The following is a 15,501-nucleotide window of genomic DNA, read 5'->3' as shown; positions in this document are numbered from 1 at the left end:
GGGCTCCAGGCGGGGGTTCTGGCCCGCCCGGGGTCACGGTCCCGACCCCGTCGAGAGCTAGGAGGGGTCAAGGTTCCGGGCAGCGTCCGGCGTCTGAGTCCCGGTGGGCCGGCCTGAGTCTCAGGGTCTGGCCTCGCTCAGGCTTGGGCCTCGGGTTCAGCCCCAGAGCAGGGTTCAAACCGCCACCTGGGACATGCCGAAGTCCCAGGGGTTGGCCGGGGTGGAAGATGGGGAGGGTTCCCTGTTGGGCAACGGGCTTTGAGTACCACGTGGGGGCGCTCAAAGGGGCTTTGGGCCACCCTCCTCTGTGGGTCAAAGGTCATCGCACCGGCAGGGGAGAACTTCCTCCTCCTTGGCTCTCCCCGTTTACTTCCTGATAACCTGATAGAAGTCCCCCGCGGGCGGAGGGGGAAGGGAGGCGCAGCAACTTTAGGCAACTTCCCGTAGGTGCGCGCAGGTTGGGGGGACGGGCGGAGTGCCCCGGGAGGCGGAGGGCTCTGCGGCAGCAGGAGTGAAGAGTGGTGTGCAGGCGGGGTGCTGGGCGGTGGAGGCGCGCCTGCCAGGGTGGCCGGGATTGAGCCTGCTGGGGCAGGAGGGACGCGGTGTGTCAGGTGCGAAAGGCCCTGATGTGTTTTCTTCGCAAGAGTCTCTGCCAGTGTGCATGTGTGGGGCACGGTGGAAGTGTGAGAGTGTGTGTGATCACAAGCCTTGAGTGTGAGTTTGTTTACGGGTGTGCACTTGGGGAGGAGTGTGTAAAGACAAGTGCGAGCATGAGTGAGGACTGGAGTTGAGTGAGGACTGGAGTTGGGGAAGGGCCATGTGTGAGAGTCCCTGGGAGTGTGTGTGTGAGCATGCGGGAACACCTGGGCACCCAGGTGAGTGGGAATGTGTGTGTGACTGTGTCAGCTGCCCGCAGTGTGCGCTTTTGAATAGAGGACCCCAGGTAAGGGGACCATGGAGGCACCCCCAACATCTGAAGAAAATTGGGAGGGATCCTGCTTCTGGTGGGGGGTTCCAGCTGGGGCTGAAGGTAGCCAGGAAGCCAAGTTTACCCTGCTATCCTGGGTGGGAGTAGGGGATTTCAAGCACCCTCCCCAGTGGGAGACCTGATGTCAGTTACTGGCCCTGGAGGCTCTGGAGACTCTGTTCCCATGGCAACAGCTGGGGGCCCTCCTCAGGGCAGCCATTCCTTGGACTCTGTCCCCTCTCCCCCCTCGCTGAGCCTGGTAGCCTGGCCCTGGGCCCGTGGTTGGGCAACCCTGTGGCAGGGTGTCTTTCTTCCCCATCCCCCATCCAAATGCCTCCCTGGGACATGACGGGTATCTCTCTGCAGGTGACGAGCGCCATGTCCAGCCAGGTGGTGGGCATTGAGCCTCTCTACATCAAGGCGGAGCCAGCCAGCCCTGACAGCCCAAAGGGCTCCTCGGAGACCGAGCCTGAGCCCCCAGTGGCCCTGGCCTCTGGTCCAGCTCCCACCCGCTGCCTCCCAGGCCACAAGGAGGAGGAGGATGGGGAGGGGGCTGGGCCTGGCGAGCAGGGTGGTGGGAAGCTGGTCCTCAGCTCCCTGCCCAAGCGCCTGTGCCTGGTCTGTGGGGATGTGGCCTCCGGCTACCACTATGGTGTGGCATCCTGTGAGGCCTGCAAAGCCTTCTTCAAAAGGACCATCCAGGGTGAGCCCCCCCATCCCTGTGCCCTCTGCCCTATACCCTCTGGGCCTCATACCACTCACTGGGTGCACTGCTGGGTGCAGAAACCCCCAGTTTGCCATGGTACCGGCTGAGGCAGTCTAGTGTTCCCGGGCCCTCCTACCTCCCAGGAACACCCATTCCCTGAAAAGTTCAATAAAGCCCACCAGTATTTGTCTATGGATTGGATGGAGGGTTGGGGGGTATGACAGGAGTCAAGGATGCCTCCTAGGTCTCTGGGTCTGAAAATCTCAAGGCAGGCTCTGCCTTTTCCTCAACTTGGTTCTTGCTTCTGGCAGCTGCCAACCTCTCGCCAGCATAGAACATGCCCTCTTTTTTCTTCATTTCCCCAAAGCAGCACCAACACAAGGCAGATTTTTATGGGTGACTGGGGGGGACTACAGCATATGTCCACTTCCAACTTGAAAAAGACTGTTAGGCATCCCTGTTCTTCAAAGTCACTGAATTTTTCCTGCTTAGGAAAACATATCAAAATACGAGCGTGTGGGCAAGATGCTGATGTAATCATTACTTGGAATGTGCCTGTTATTTATGTGTTTACTTAAACTGTTGGTGACTTTGGGACATGTATTTTTTTAAACATTTCCTGAGTGCTTACCTTGTGCCAGGCACCGTGCCCTTTCACTTTTAGGATTTCAGCCTCCATGGGAACCCTGTAAGGTGACAGCACTATTGTCATCGTATTTTACAGAACGGGGAAACTGAGGCTCAGAGAGATTCTTTTTTGAGAGAGAGGAGGAGGGGACTTTGTTCAAGTCACATAGGTAGAAAATGGCAGAACCAGGATTTGAACTTGGGTTGATTCAAGTCCAGAGCTGAGCTCTTCAGCAGCAGACTGCTGCCTGTTTATTACTAATAACTGAACTTTGGACTGACGCCTCACGACTGATTGTGACATTCCAGCAAGTTTTGACCTGGCCCAGATCCACTGCTCTAAAACCTTCTGTGCTCCCTTCTGGCTCTGAAGACCAAGGAGCCAACAGACCAGCTCCGGGTGTTTCCTACTCACCCTGGGACCCTTTGCTCTCTTTTCATTCAGTTGACCAATACTTACTGGATCCCACCCACACATAGTAGCGAACATTTATTGAGCACTTAGGTGCTGTGCACCATGCTACATGTTCTACCCTTTAATTCTCACAGCCCATCTTCGTAATAAGTTGGGGAAATTGCGGGCTTAGGTATAAAACCTGCCCAAGGTCACACAGGTGGTCAGTGGTAGTGTCAGGATGGACCCCAAGCAGCCTCGAGAGCCCTCCTTTACAAACTACTGTCCTGGCATGGGGATATAGCTGGGACCAAGGCCGGACTGGCCCTGCCCTCAAGCAGTTTATAGTCTAGCAGAGAGGAGACATACATAGGAAACAATGAATTTTACAAATTGCTGTATTACAGCTGAGGTGAGTCCTGGAGGGAGATGTGCAGGATGTGTACCAAGGAACCTGGCTGGGTCCAGGGCTCTGGAGGGCTTCCTTGAGGTGTCTTGAACAGAGCATGGAAGCCCTAGTATGGTATAGGAGAAAGCACACTGTAAGGAGAAATGTGCCACCGACCTGTGGACTGCTGTACCATTTGGTCCCTGTGATCACAGCTGGGAGGGCCACCAGTAATTACGAATCCCTAGGATGGGCCAGGGGACATTGGTGGTTCAGTGGTAGAATTCTCGCCTTCCATGCAGGAGACCTGGATTCAGGTCCCAGCCTGTGAACCGCACACGCAGCCACCACTCGTCTGTCAGTGGAGGTTTACATGTTGCTATGATACTGAACAAGTTTCAGGCGTGCTTCCAGACTAAGAGAGACTAGGAAGAAATGTTTGGTGATCTACTTCCAAAAAATGAGCCAGTGAAAACCCTATGGATCTCAATGGTTTGGTCCGCAGCTGATCACGGGGATGGCGCATAACCAGGCAGCATTTTGTTCCATTAAGCAAGGGGTTGCCATGAGGTGGAGGCTGACTTCACGGCAGCTAACAACAGTGACAACTATGGGCCAAGCCCTGTTCCTAGCACTGGGGACCATTCTGGCCCTCATGGAGCTGACACTCAAGTGGGGGGACAGATAATAAAGACAGATGAGCACAATATGTAGCATATTAGTTGGTGCAAAGAGCTGAAGAGAAAGTATAACACTGGGTAAAGAGGACAGGAGGTGTCTGCAGAGGGAGGTTTGCCATTCTCGCAGGGTGGCCAGGGAAGGCCTCCCGAGGGGACAACTGAGAAAAGACCTGAAGGACGCAAGAAGCGTGTGTGGCTATCGAGAGCCACTCAGGCACAGGGGCCAGGATAGCCCAGGGCAGGGCCTGTGTGAGGAGCACCCAGGAAGCCAGTGGATCCGGAGCAAGTGCACATGGGGACATGAGGTCAGAAAGGTGACGGGGAGAGGGGGTAGGCCTTGCAGGCCATTGGGTTCACTTTGGCTTTTACTCCAAGAAGGGAAATCATTGGACAGTGCAGAGGAGGGACAGGATCTGACTTGGGGTTGATAGGCGCCCCTGGCTGCTGTGCTGACAGCAGGCTGAAGGAGGCACAGCTACCAAGGTGGTGAGGGGACAGTGCCTCAGGTCAGGTGGAAGCAGTGGACAGGCAGGAGGGGTCAGATCCTGGACATACTTGGTGAAGCCCACCAGGACTGGTGGATGGCTTGGCTGTGGGTGTGACAGGTATGGAGGATGCCTCTTCAGTTTCTGCTTGAGCAACTAGACAAATGGAGTTGCGGGCTGTAGGGGGCGGATCAGGAGTTCCACTTTGGTCGTATTGAGATGGTTTCTAGACACACACCATGTTGAGGAGGCGGTTGGATATGAGTCTAGAGTTCAGGGCAGGTCTAGACTAGAGACTGAAATTTGAAAGCCCCCATGACTTTCAATTATGGGAGTGAGTGGAGAAGTCCAAGGGCAGAGTCCTGGGGTTTCCAGTGGAAGGAGGTCAGGATGTGCACAGAGACCACAAAGTGGCCAGTCAGGCAGGAGGAAGACCAGGAGAGTGTGGTGTTCTAGAAGCAAAAGAACGTGTTAAAGTGCTTCTAGGAGCCGGAAGTGATCAACGGTGGTAGTGCCTTTTAGGCCAAGATGAGGACTGAGACATGACCACTGGATTTAGCAAGGGGGAGGTCACTGGGGCCTTGATAGCAGATGAGGGCCAAATGGCCTGGGGGCAGAGGTGCAGACTGACTCCCTGGGCCCCAGCCATCCCCTTCCCACACAGAGGCCCCAGCCCAGCGGGTTCCCGCCCCTCACGGAGCTCCTGCTCTCCCTTTCCTCCCCACACCCCCAGACCTGTGCTTGACCGGGGCCAGTCAGGGCTCTCCTGTCAGCTGGGCCCCTTCCGGGCCCTGGGAGGCGGCCACTGGAGCCCTGCCTCTTCCTGGCAGGGAGCATCGAGTACAGCTGTCCGGCCTCCAATGAGTGCGAGATCACCAAGCGGAGACGCAAGGCTTGCCAGGCCTGCCGCTTCACCAAGTGCCTGCGGGTGGGCATGCTCAAGGAGGGTGAGCACCGGGCAGGGGCCTGGGGGAGGCTGGAGGGAGCTGGGTGCACAAGGTGGACAAGGACTGTGGGGGAGGGCTTTGCAGGGCGACTCCACGGACATAGTCCCATCTTATAATTCAAGGGGTGCGTCTGGACCGTGTCCGGGGTGGACGACAGAAGTACAAGCGGCGACCAGAAGTGGACCCCCTGCCCTTCCCAGGCCCTTTCCCTGCCGGCCCCCTGGCAGTAGCTGGAGGTCCCCGGAAGACAGGTGAGAGCACCATGGATACCTGGACCTCCAGGGCTGGGGTGGGGCTGGGACACAAGAAGTCTCTGTGGCATCATTCACCCCGTTTATTCATTTACTCATCTAATAAATATTTATGAAAATGCCGTTCCTGTGTCAGTCACAGGAGAACTGGGGACAGGAAAGATTTCCTAACACTCAGAGCCCAGCTTTCCCCAGGAGGTAGTGACAGCCTTTCCCGGGAGGGCGGTGCCTGAGCCCGGCTGGTCAGTGGCTATCAAGGAAGGCCACAGGGGGACTGACTCTGGGAAGATGCTTGATCCTGAAGGACCTGTGAGGCCTGGTAAATTCGAGTGCCACTGAGTAGTCCCTGTCTCTGCAGCCCCAGTGAATGCACTGGTGTCTCACTTGTTGGTGGTCGAGCCTGAGAAGCTGTACGCCATGCCCGACCCGGCAGGCCCCGATGGACACCTCCCAGCAGTGGCTACCCTCTGTGACCTCTTTGACCGAGAGATTGTGGTCACCATCAGCTGGGCCAAGAGCATCCCAGGTACAGGGCCTGGTGGTCTGGGGCATCCTGGGTCGGCCAGGCCACACCTGGCTCCGCTCACTTGCTCAGCGAGGCTGGCTCCCCTGCCCTCCAGGCTTCTCGTCGCTGTCGCTGTCTGACCAGATGTCAGTGCTGCAGAGCGTATGGATGGAGGTGCTGGTGCTGGGTGTGGCCCAGCGCTCGCTGCCACTGCAGGATGAGCTGGCCTTTGCAGAGGACCTGGTCCTGGATGAAGAGGGGGCACGAGCAGCCGGCCTAGGGGAGCTGGGCGCCGCCCTGCTGCAGCTGGTGCGGCGACTACAGGCCCTGCGGCTGGAGCGTGAGGAGTATGTCCTGCTGAAGGCCCTGGCCCTTGCCAACTCGGGTGAGGCTGGGGTGGGCACTGCTGGGCCTCTCCACCCTTTAGCGTTGTGATGGCACACGGTCCCATTTTGCAGATAAGGAAAACCAGGGCTCAGGGAAAAACCGTGACTTCTGAAGGTCACATAGCAAGCCAAGAACAGGGCCAGGAACTGTACACCTTATTTTGAGCCCTAGAGCTGTGTTCAGAGAGAAGGGGAGGGAGGGTAGGTGGGGAGGACAAGAGGCAGCCGTAGTTGAGAGGGAAGGGGTGGGCCCCTGGCTCATGGCAGCAGCCTCTACCCCAAGCAGATGGGGGCTCTGTCCTTTCCAGAGATGGCCATGGACAACAGTTCGTCCCTCTTCCTGCAGACTCTGTGCACATCGAGGATGCTGAGGCTGTGGAGCAACTGCGAGAAGCCCTGCACGAGGCCCTGCTGGAGTATGAAGCCGGCCGGGCAGGCCCCGGAGGGGGTGCTGAGCGGCGGCGGGCAGGCAGGCTGCTGCTCACACTACCACTCCTTCGCCAGACAGCGGGCAAGGTGCTGGCCCATTTCTATGGGGTGAAGCTGGAGGGCAAGGTGCCCATGCACAAGCTGTTCTTGGAGATGCTCGAGGCTATGATGGACTGAGGCAGGGGGTGGGCACTGGTGGGGGTGCTGGCAGGACCTGCCAGCATGGGGTCAGCCCCAAGGGGGCAGAGCTGGGGTCTGGGCAGTGCCACAGCCTGCTGGCAGGGCCAGGGCAATGCCATCAGCCCCTGGGAGCAGGCCCCACGCCGTCCCCTCCCCAGGGGGGTGTCGGAAGCTGGGAACATGTGTGCCCGTGTTCTGGGCAGTGCTGCCCCTTGCAAGCCATAATGTGCCCCCGGAGAGTAGGGGGCCTTGCGGAAGCCATAGGGGGCTGCAGGGGGTGTGTGGGGGGCAGAAGCCTGATCTCAGGGAGGGAAGGGGGTGGAGGCTACAGTCTCCCAGTGGGTGATGCTTTTGCTGCTGCTTAATCCAACCCCCTCTCCAGAGCAGAGGAGGACTTGGAAAGCAAAGGCCCTGCCCCCCTTGCTCCTCTCCTCATCATTTGCATTGGGCATTAGTGCCCCCCCACCCCGAAGCAATAACTCCAAGCAGGCTCCAACCCCTGGACCCCCCGGGGTGGCCAGAGCCCCCCATCAGCTCCCACCCGGCCTCCTCAGGGGGTAGGGAGAGCACTGCCTCTATGCCCTGCAGAGCAATAACACTATATTTATTTTTGGGTTTGGCCAGGGAGGCGCAGGGACATGGGGCAAGCCAGGGCCCAGAGCCTTTGGCTGTACAGAGACTCTATTTTAATGTATATTTGCTGCAAAAAGAAACCGCTTTTGGTTTTGAAACTTTAATGAGAAAAAAAAATATATACTATCGAGCTCAAGAACACTCTGTTCGGTGTGTCACTGGGTCGAGGGTTGACAATGCTCACGACAAAGCCCGCAAACAGAATGTACAAAAACAAAGATACACACGGTTCCAGAATGAAAAAGGGGTGCCTGCCAAGGTTAAGTCTCGGTCTCCTCATCGTTCAGCAGCATGTTGGGGATCCCGCGGCTGATGGGGAAGAGACGTCCGGACTCTGGGCATTGCAGGGTGCCCTCCAACACGTCCACCTGCGGGGAGGGCAGACAGAGCTGAGCACCGGTGGCCGCGGGCGGCGTAGCCTGGGAAGCAGGTGGTGCGCCGGGTCTCACCTCCAGCAGCACGTGGTGCATCTTCCTCAAAAACTGCTCATCGCGCTCGTACCCCTCAGTCGGCCCTTTGGGGACCTCGACCAGATGCAACTGCGGGCAAGAGGCCTAAGTCATATCTGGGCATCCCCGACCCTTCCCCTCGGGCCGGATCTTGGTCCCAGGGGGAGCGGTGAGACCACCGCCGGGGTGTGCACCGGCGAGGGGCGAGTCCTTACGGTATCTGCCGCCTCCAGAAGCGCCGCCCACTCCACCTTGGGTATCATCCTTGCCACGAACTCGGGGTTGAACTCCACAGGGTTGATGCGGACCTCGGTGGCCTGCAGGGCGGAGCGGTGTTAGGCAGGGCGGGACGCCGGCTCCCCCATAGCGCCAGGGAGTGGGGTAGGAGCGACCCGGCAGGTACCTGGAGCCGCAGGGGGAAGCCGCGGGGCCCCACCCCCCGCACATGCGAGGTCAGCAAGTTGTGGGTAAGCAGCTTCATGTCGCTACGACGCAATCAGGCCAGACCGGAGCCGGAAAAAGGCCGGCATCCGCTACGTCACTTCCGGGGCTGCTCCACTCTATCCCATTGGACGGCCGGGAGGACCGGAAGTGGCGAACGTGCGGGAGCTGCTCGCGCTGCCTGAGAGAGCTGTGGGCCGTGAAAGACTTAGTCGGATCACACGCCTCCACGGGACACTGCTGCGGCGCATGCCCAGTGGTTTTGGCCGGGCTCAGCCTCCCCCGGTTCCTGGAGTGCAAGTCACTTGTAAAACAGCTGCAGTGCAGGGGACCTTGTTTAATGCAAATGAACGTGCTTTTGCCTCTCATAAAGGCGCCTCACCACCCTCTGCCGCCCTCGGTGATTGACAGAAACACTGCCCCAACCAGTAAACTAAGCCCATCCAAACGGCGCGGGACCTTTCCTTTTATGCAAATAGGCTGCGGGACTGCCGGAAGCTCCGCCCCGTTTCTAATTGCGTCGTGGTCCCGCCCTGCATGCAAATAAGCCGAGTCCCTGTACAGCCCTGAGGCCCCCCGGCGGGCGGGCGGTAGTGGGAGGGCCGTGCGAGCCGAGGCCCCGCCTTCCTCAGGCTCTGGGATTCGCTCTCTGCTGACCCCGCCTCCTGCGGGGGCTGGCCCAGGAGACCTGGCGGTTGCGGGCGCTCAGCCTGGCATGGGGCTGGCAGGGTTGCGCGTTCTCTGTCGCCCAGCGGGCTTGGTTCTCAGTGGGGCGGCAGCCGTCGAGTCGGCAGCAGCGGCAGCGGTGGGAGCAGGACGGCGACTGGGAGGAGGAGGAGGGTGGACGCTTGGCGGGACCCGCAGTTTCAGTAGAGCCGCCGCAGCCATGGCCCCGATCAAGGTGACCGCCAGCCCGACCGGGCCCGACCCCGTCTCTCCCCAAGACCGCCCCCCCCGTCCCCCTTGTCTGGGGATGTCACCCTCTCTCCTGCCTTTCGGAGCCCTCCCGCTGCCCTAGAGGCCCCTCCCGCCGTGGTCCCCTCATGCTTCAGCAAGATCGCCTTAACTGCCCCACTTCCCTTTCTCGTCACAGTTTGGAGCTTCGTGCCCATCTCCTGGAACAGCCCCTGAGTCTAGAGCCGTCTCTTCGTTCCCCCGCCTTCTGGGACCATCTCCTTCGCCCCAGCGCTCCCTCCCCACCCTCCGCATGTTCCCCGCCATAACCTGCCCTACGCTTTTGTTACATTTCAAGGCATCGCTCTTCACCAACCCCGCCCCTCCAAGTCTTAAACAATTGTTGACTCTCAGAGCCCGTATTTTGTCTCGCTCATTCCACTCCCGCGACATTTTCCCCTCCACCCAAGGCGAATTTCCACCTTTCTGCTCAGTTTTTCACTCTTCCTATCTTCTGAAACCACCCCCAGCTCCTTCTCCCCTTTCCCTCCTACACCCTCTGAGACCGGCTCTGCCTCTACTTCATCCCACCTCCAACCTCTGGGCTCCTTAGAGACCCGCTTTTGTCTTTGCCTCTCCCAGTCACATGCAGCCCCTTCAAGATTTCTTCTTTTATTCTACATCTCTACATCGAGCCCTCCACCCCCCATCTGCTGTTGCCCCTCTCCTTCTTGAGGGGGTGCGCTCCAGCCTGGCCAGAATCCTTTCCTTCCCTGTTGTCAGGGCCTCTTGTCACACCTCCTCGCCTGTCCATTTTTCCTACTCATTTCCCGTAACCCAGACAGCTCGTTTACTCAACCGCTTGTGACACCCGGAAGGCCGTCTCTCCCTTTCTCTGGTGTCACCAACAGGCCCTAAGGAAGGGCAGGCAGCCCCGGGCCAGGAGAATGTGGGGTGGCCAGGGCGGGAGCTGGAGGGGAGGGTGACAGGGAGGGACCTCTAGAAACTGACAGGACTGGACTTTCCAGTCTCTCCACCAGGCTCAGTCACCAGGCCATCAAGTCCCTTCTGGCCCTGGTCTGCTGCCCCTCCCTTGGCCTTTGCCTCCCCACTCCTAACCCTGGAGCCCTTCCCTCTAGGTGGGAGATACCCTGCCGTCCGTGGTGGTATTCGAAGGGGAGCCTGGGAACAAGGTGAACCTGGCAGAGCTGTATAAGGGCAAGAAGGGTGTACTGTTTGGAGTTCCTGGAGCCTTTACTCCAGGCTGTTCAAAGGTGAGGCCCTGCCCTCCTGGGGATCAGGAATTTAGGTTTTGTACCTGTTTTTGTTGCTCTTAAGTCAGTGTGTCCTTCTAAAGCCCTGAGGCAGCTTGCAACAAAAGTATGCAGGCAATACAACCGTTAAAGTACATTAGCTGCAGTTAAAGCATATTAGGGCTTAGAAAGTAAGTAGTAAAGAAGTAAAGATAACAGTACCAGGAATGTAGGAACAAGGATTATTGCAGTTAAATTCAACACCCCTTGTTGACCTTGCTGGCAGGCACTGTGGAAGGCACTTGGGACTCCGTACATAACAGTCTTGCCAGTGGGACATTTACAGTCTTGACCACGGAGTGTAGTTTGGATCTGAGCTTCCTAGTGGCCAAGGCAAAAAGGAAATAGAATGGTTTTACACAATTCTCTTTAATCAAAGGAGTTGAAGGAAGGAAGTGTGAGAGGCTGCAGACAAGGGGAGGGCCAAGGAGCAGGGGCAATCATCCCTTTGTTGACCCTTCGTTTTCCCTCCCCAGACCCACCTGCCAGGGTTTGTGGAGCAGGCTGGGGCTCTGAAGGCCAAGGGAGCCCAGGTGGTGGCATGTCTGAGTGTCAATGATGTCTTTGTGACTGGTGAATGGGGGAAGGCCTACCACGCGGAAGGCAAGGTGAGGTATGGGTCCTGCCAGGGTCATGGGCCAGGCAGGAGATTTTCCTGGTGACCTTTGCTTTCTTTCTCCTCAGGTTCGGCTCCTGGCTGACCCCACCGGGGCCTTTGGGAAGGTGAGTGTGTCCCCCCTTCACCCTGTGGGGTGATTTCCATGCCAGGCCTTGGGAGCAGGAACTTAGAGGGAGGGTGGGCCCTTTCTGGGAATTCCTGACCCTTTTCTCTGTCCTCCCCTCCAGGAGACTGATTTGTTATTAGATGATTCATTGGTGCCACTCTTTGGGAATCGACGGCTCAAGAGGTAAAAGTGGGAGGGTCTCTGTTGGGTTCCCTGGGGACCTGGTTCCTTCCACCCCTCCTCTGTCCATTCCCAGCCTCCAAGCTCAGGCTGACCCAACTAGCCTGGCCCCTCTTCCCGGCAGGTTCTCCATGGTAATAGAGGACGGCGTGGTGAAGGCCCTGAATGTGGAGCCGGACGGCACAGGCCTCACCTGCAGCCTGGCCTCCAACATCCTCTCACAGCTCTGAGGCACTGGACCCAGATACATTACCTCTACCCTGTCCTTGTCTTACCTGCTCAGCCCTGTGTAGTAGGCCCCGGCTCACCCTCAGCGGGGTCACTCAATTGGAACCTTGGCCATATTTCTGCAATAAACACTTGTGGTTCACGTCCACCTCCTTGTTTCTGAATCACTGCTTTGTTGGGGACCAGGCCTCCTGACACAGCCAGAATGAACTGAGAGCCATGAGGGTAGTGGACAGGGGCCAGAGGGGATAAGTATAGGGAACCCAGATTTGAATAAGGGGTAGTCAGGGAAGGTCTCTTGAAGGGGGTGTTATGAAGCATCAGTCTGGAAGCTTAGGAGGAGCTGGTGGCCTGAAGAGCAAGAGAAGGAGCCTTCTGAGCAGAGGGAATGCAGGGAGGGGCCCTGAGGCTGACAAAGGCTCCGGGCATACCCACGACCTGCGTGTGATCTCAGGTGCTGGCTGATCTCACTGAGGCCCACGAACTCCAGGGTCAGAACCTCACCTGTAGGGCCCCCCTCTTGGGCAGAGCCCCGTCTCCCATCCTTTCAGACTGTTGAACCCCTCCCTGGAACATTCTCATTCCAGAGGGGGGGCCCTGGCACCTGGGGACCATCTGAGTGGCAGAAAGGACTTCAGTGGAGGCAGGGCCAGTTCAGTCCAGGAGGGCTCCCTGGGAGAGGAATCTGTGTACGTAGGTGAGCTGTGGAGGAGAGAAGATGCCAGTGGTGGGTGCAGCGTGAGAGGCTGGAGGCTATCACTGTCCGCAGGCCCTCCTCGTGGGCCTCTGGCTCTTGGCCCTTGGAGGCCGTGTGCATGCAGCAGGTCCTGGCCAGGCGTGCACAGCCTAAGGGGCAGACTCCGTAATGGCGGCAATGTTTACTGGTGCTAGGCATGGTGCTAAGTGCTTTAGGTGTAGCTACTCAGTCCTCACAACAAACCCGTTGTACAGAGAGGTTAAGGAAACAGGCCAGGCTCCTGCACCACGAGCAGGTGGAGTGAGGATTTGAGCAGTGCTGCCCTTTGTGCTCCATGGGCCCTTCCCTGCCTGGGGGTCTCCAGGCCTCAGCCCCCAGAACTGGCTGGGGCTGACTGAGGTCACTGAGATTCAAAAGGTTAGGAAAGCCCTCTTGAGGAAAGGACTCTGAGGTAGTGGGAACAGGCAGAAAGAGGTATGGAGGCGTGGGCCAACCCGAGGCCGCTGGAGCTCGTGGGGCAGCTGGAATAAAGATGCTGGGAGGTCGGGGGCCCTTTAAGCCCGGTAGGCAGCTTGCGTTTGATCCTGTGGGCACCTCGGGCTATTGAAGGGCTTTAAGCAGGGCAGTGACAGGTCAGATTGATACTTGAGCCACCATGTGAGATGGAATTGGAGTGGGGCCACTGGGAGGTGTGGAGGAGGCATGCGGTGGACCGCACCGGGAAGGGGCCGTGAACACACGTTCAGAAATGGCAGCCGGGAGTTGGAGACCTGTTGGGTATGGGGAGCAAAGGTGAGTCCATGGGGCCACCGGGTGGAGGCTCAAGGGGCTGGGTGGTTGGGTGATGTCCTCATGGATGGGGCACCCAGGAGAAGGATGGACTCAGCCTGCCTGAGACTTCCCACCGCTTACGTTTTCCCCCCACCACCCAGTGGTTAAGCGCTTAGCTGCTAACCAAAAGGTTGGCAGTTTGAATCCACAAGCAGCTCCTTGGAAACTCTATGGGGCAGTTCTACTCTGTCCTATAGGGTCACTATGAATCGGAATCGACTCGACAGGAAAGTGTTTGGTTTTTGGTTTTGTTCTCTCCCATAGCTTGCTGTCTCTGTGGGGTCCTGAAGTCTCTCCAGCTTTCCAAGTCTCTGTAACCCACCCACTTCTCTTCCTCCCCTGCCGAACCTTGGGTCCTTCCTGGTGTGGATGGTGGAAAAGCCCTTTCATTCCTGGACACCATCTCTCAGTCTTTTCAATAACCCTAAGGCAGACGTTGTCCCCCTCATTGTGCAAATGAGGAAACTGAGGCATAGCGCTTTCCCCAAGGTCTACACCAGCCAATGGGGTTAGGAGCTTCGGCCTTGAGCCCCTCTGAGAGCTCCAGGTGGAGGGATCTCCCTGAGTCAGTACCAGCAGGGTCTGCATCAGTGAAGTATGGGTCAGACGACCTGCCCCTCGCTGTGCATCCTTGCCCTCTTCTGTGCAGCCTCAGTCCTGCCCAGGGAGCCCCGCCATCACAGCAAGCCCAGTCTGTGTCTCTGCCACTCAGCTGCCCATTTCCTCCACTCCTGGGCTTTTACCTGGGTTGGCCAAGGCCCACTGAGGCCTCTGAGAGGGTCATGTTGCCACTGGCTGGACCTCTGGGCCAGGAAGAGGGTGGGAGGGGGCTTCCAGGGCCTGAGTAGCCCCTTAGAACAACCCAGAGGGTTGGGGTGAGCAGTGCGATGGATGGCTTTTATATGGCCTTTCTTGCCATAGTCATGTAACCCTACAAAATGACTGGGTGGGACTGTAAATGAGGTGCTTGTGGCTCACCAAGGGAATTGGATAGCTTGCTAATAATGCGAATAAGAAGCATGGTACCCTTGTAGGGGTGGGACCATGCAAATAAGGTGTATGGAACACTAACAAGGGGGTTGGTCAGTTTTGCCATCCCGCTTGGCTTAAAACGAGCTATCCCAGAGGCAGACAGGGGGATCTCACTACCACCAAGAAGAAGAGACAGGAGTGGAGCATGTCATTTGGACGTGGGGTCCCTGAACTGAGAACCTCCTAGACCCAGGAGCCAGAAAGAGAGAGCTGTAACACCGGAGATGGCGCAAGACAGTGAGAAGTGGCGGCAAGTGCAGCAGAGAACCGGCAATAGCAGGACCAGGAGACCGGCAGAAGATGGAGCGGTGGGCTTCCCGGCCCCCAGAGCGAGAAAACTGACTGCCTTTGGGCTGAGGCTTACTGGCAGAGTAGGGTGGCCCTGGGCACTTATTGTTGGAGCTAAAGGGCTTTGTAAAACTTGCCTGAGCGGGGCAGAGGTCCAGGGGCCAAGGAGAAGCCTGCCTGTGGGCACAGCCAAGGGGCTGTCCTGACTGAATAACTGTATCCCGAGTCATCCCTGACCCTGAATTGTAAACTGTTATTTCTCTAATAAAACGTGAGTATGATCTGTAAGTTGTGTGTGGCCATTGCAGAGAATTATCAAACCCAGCAGAGAAGTATAGAGGGCCATCGGAGGTACCACTGGTTTCAGAATTAGTTAAAAAGGTTGGAGAGAAGAGGCATGTCTGACCTCCACCTCATAGCACTCAGCCTTGGGCTGCTGATCTTGATTCTCCTGCCTTGTGAAGTTAGAGGAGGTCAGACTTCCTGTACCGCCATGTTTACAGGGTGTGAGTGGAGCCCGGTATTGACCTGGGTGGCCCTAGCTGCTGACCACATGACTCAGCTCATGGTGGTTGGGTGTCCTGGGGGAGCAGGGCCCTGGGGCCAGCCCTGTGAACTGCTCCCCTGCTGGAGGGCCCGAGATCAAATGGTGCACAGCCAGAATGTCTAGCAGAGCTCTGCCTCCAGGGCAGACAGGCCTGGTTTCAGCCGGGACCAGAGGCCCTAGAGGCCTGGCCACATCCCACCAAGCAGTGGGAGTGGCTTTCCTGGTCTGTCGGTGGTCAAAGTGTCAAGAGATATAGCAGTAATCCATTAAAGAAAAAAAAAAAACCCAAAATTTGAAA

The 15,501-nt window shown here is 57.8% G+C and overlaps 3 protein-coding genes across 4 annotated transcripts; 2 read left to right on the top strand and 1 right to left on the bottom strand.

Annotated features, from left to right (window-relative positions):
• The first annotated feature begins 74 nt into the window (after positions 1 to 74).
• Positions 75 to 6,962, top strand: ESRRA (estrogen related receptor alpha). Of its 2 annotated transcripts, XM_023738234.1 has the most exons (7): positions 75 to 447; positions 1,334 to 1,670; positions 5,078 to 5,194; positions 5,317 to 5,445; positions 5,804 to 5,971; positions 6,066 to 6,335; positions 6,683 to 6,962. In XM_023738234.1, exons 2-7 carry the CDS (start codon positions 1,346 to 1,348, stop codon positions 6,940 to 6,942), a joined length of 1,269 nt encoding a protein of 422 aa, XP_023594002.1. In that variant the 5' UTR covers positions 75 to 447; positions 1,334 to 1,345; the 3' UTR covers positions 6,943 to 6,962. The 2 variants fall into 2 exon arrangements, with proteins under 2 accessions (XP_023594002.1, XP_004383838.2); XM_004383781.3 differs by lacking the exon at positions 75 to 447 and having other exon boundaries at positions 1,232 to 1,670.
• Positions 6,963 to 7,807: 845 nt separating this feature from the next.
• On the bottom strand, positions 7,808 to 8,543 carry TRMT112 (tRNA methyltransferase activator subunit 11-2). The gene is made up of 4 exons (XM_004383779.2): positions 8,431 to 8,543; positions 8,243 to 8,344; positions 8,028 to 8,117; positions 7,808 to 7,946 (listed from the first exon to the last, which is right to left on the bottom strand). The coding sequence occupies exons 1-4, from the start codon at positions 8,506 to 8,508 to the stop codon at positions 7,839 to 7,841; spliced, it is 378 nt and encodes a 125-aa protein (XP_004383836.1). The 5' UTR covers positions 8,509 to 8,543; the 3' UTR covers positions 7,808 to 7,838.
• Positions 8,544 to 9,148: 605 nt separating this feature from the next.
• Positions 9,149 to 11,952, top strand: PRDX5 (peroxiredoxin 5). Its single transcript, XM_004383776.2, has 6 exons — positions 9,149 to 9,369; positions 10,502 to 10,636; positions 11,152 to 11,283; positions 11,360 to 11,398; positions 11,522 to 11,583; positions 11,705 to 11,952. The coding sequence occupies exons 1-6, from the start codon at positions 9,184 to 9,186 to the stop codon at positions 11,808 to 11,810; spliced, it is 660 nt and encodes a 219-aa protein (XP_004383833.1). The 5' UTR covers positions 9,149 to 9,183; the 3' UTR covers positions 11,811 to 11,952.
• Positions 11,953 to 15,501: the final 3,549 nt, after the last annotated feature.

The sequence above is a fragment of the Trichechus manatus genome, unplaced genomic scaffold, assembly GCF_000243295.1.
Source record: "Trichechus manatus latirostris isolate Lorelei unplaced genomic scaffold, TriManLat1.0 scaffold00113, whole genome shotgun sequence".
NCBI lineage: Eukaryota > Metazoa > Chordata > Mammalia > Sirenia > Trichechidae > Trichechus > Trichechus manatus.
This window is presented reverse-complemented; position numbering and strand designations above follow the sequence as displayed.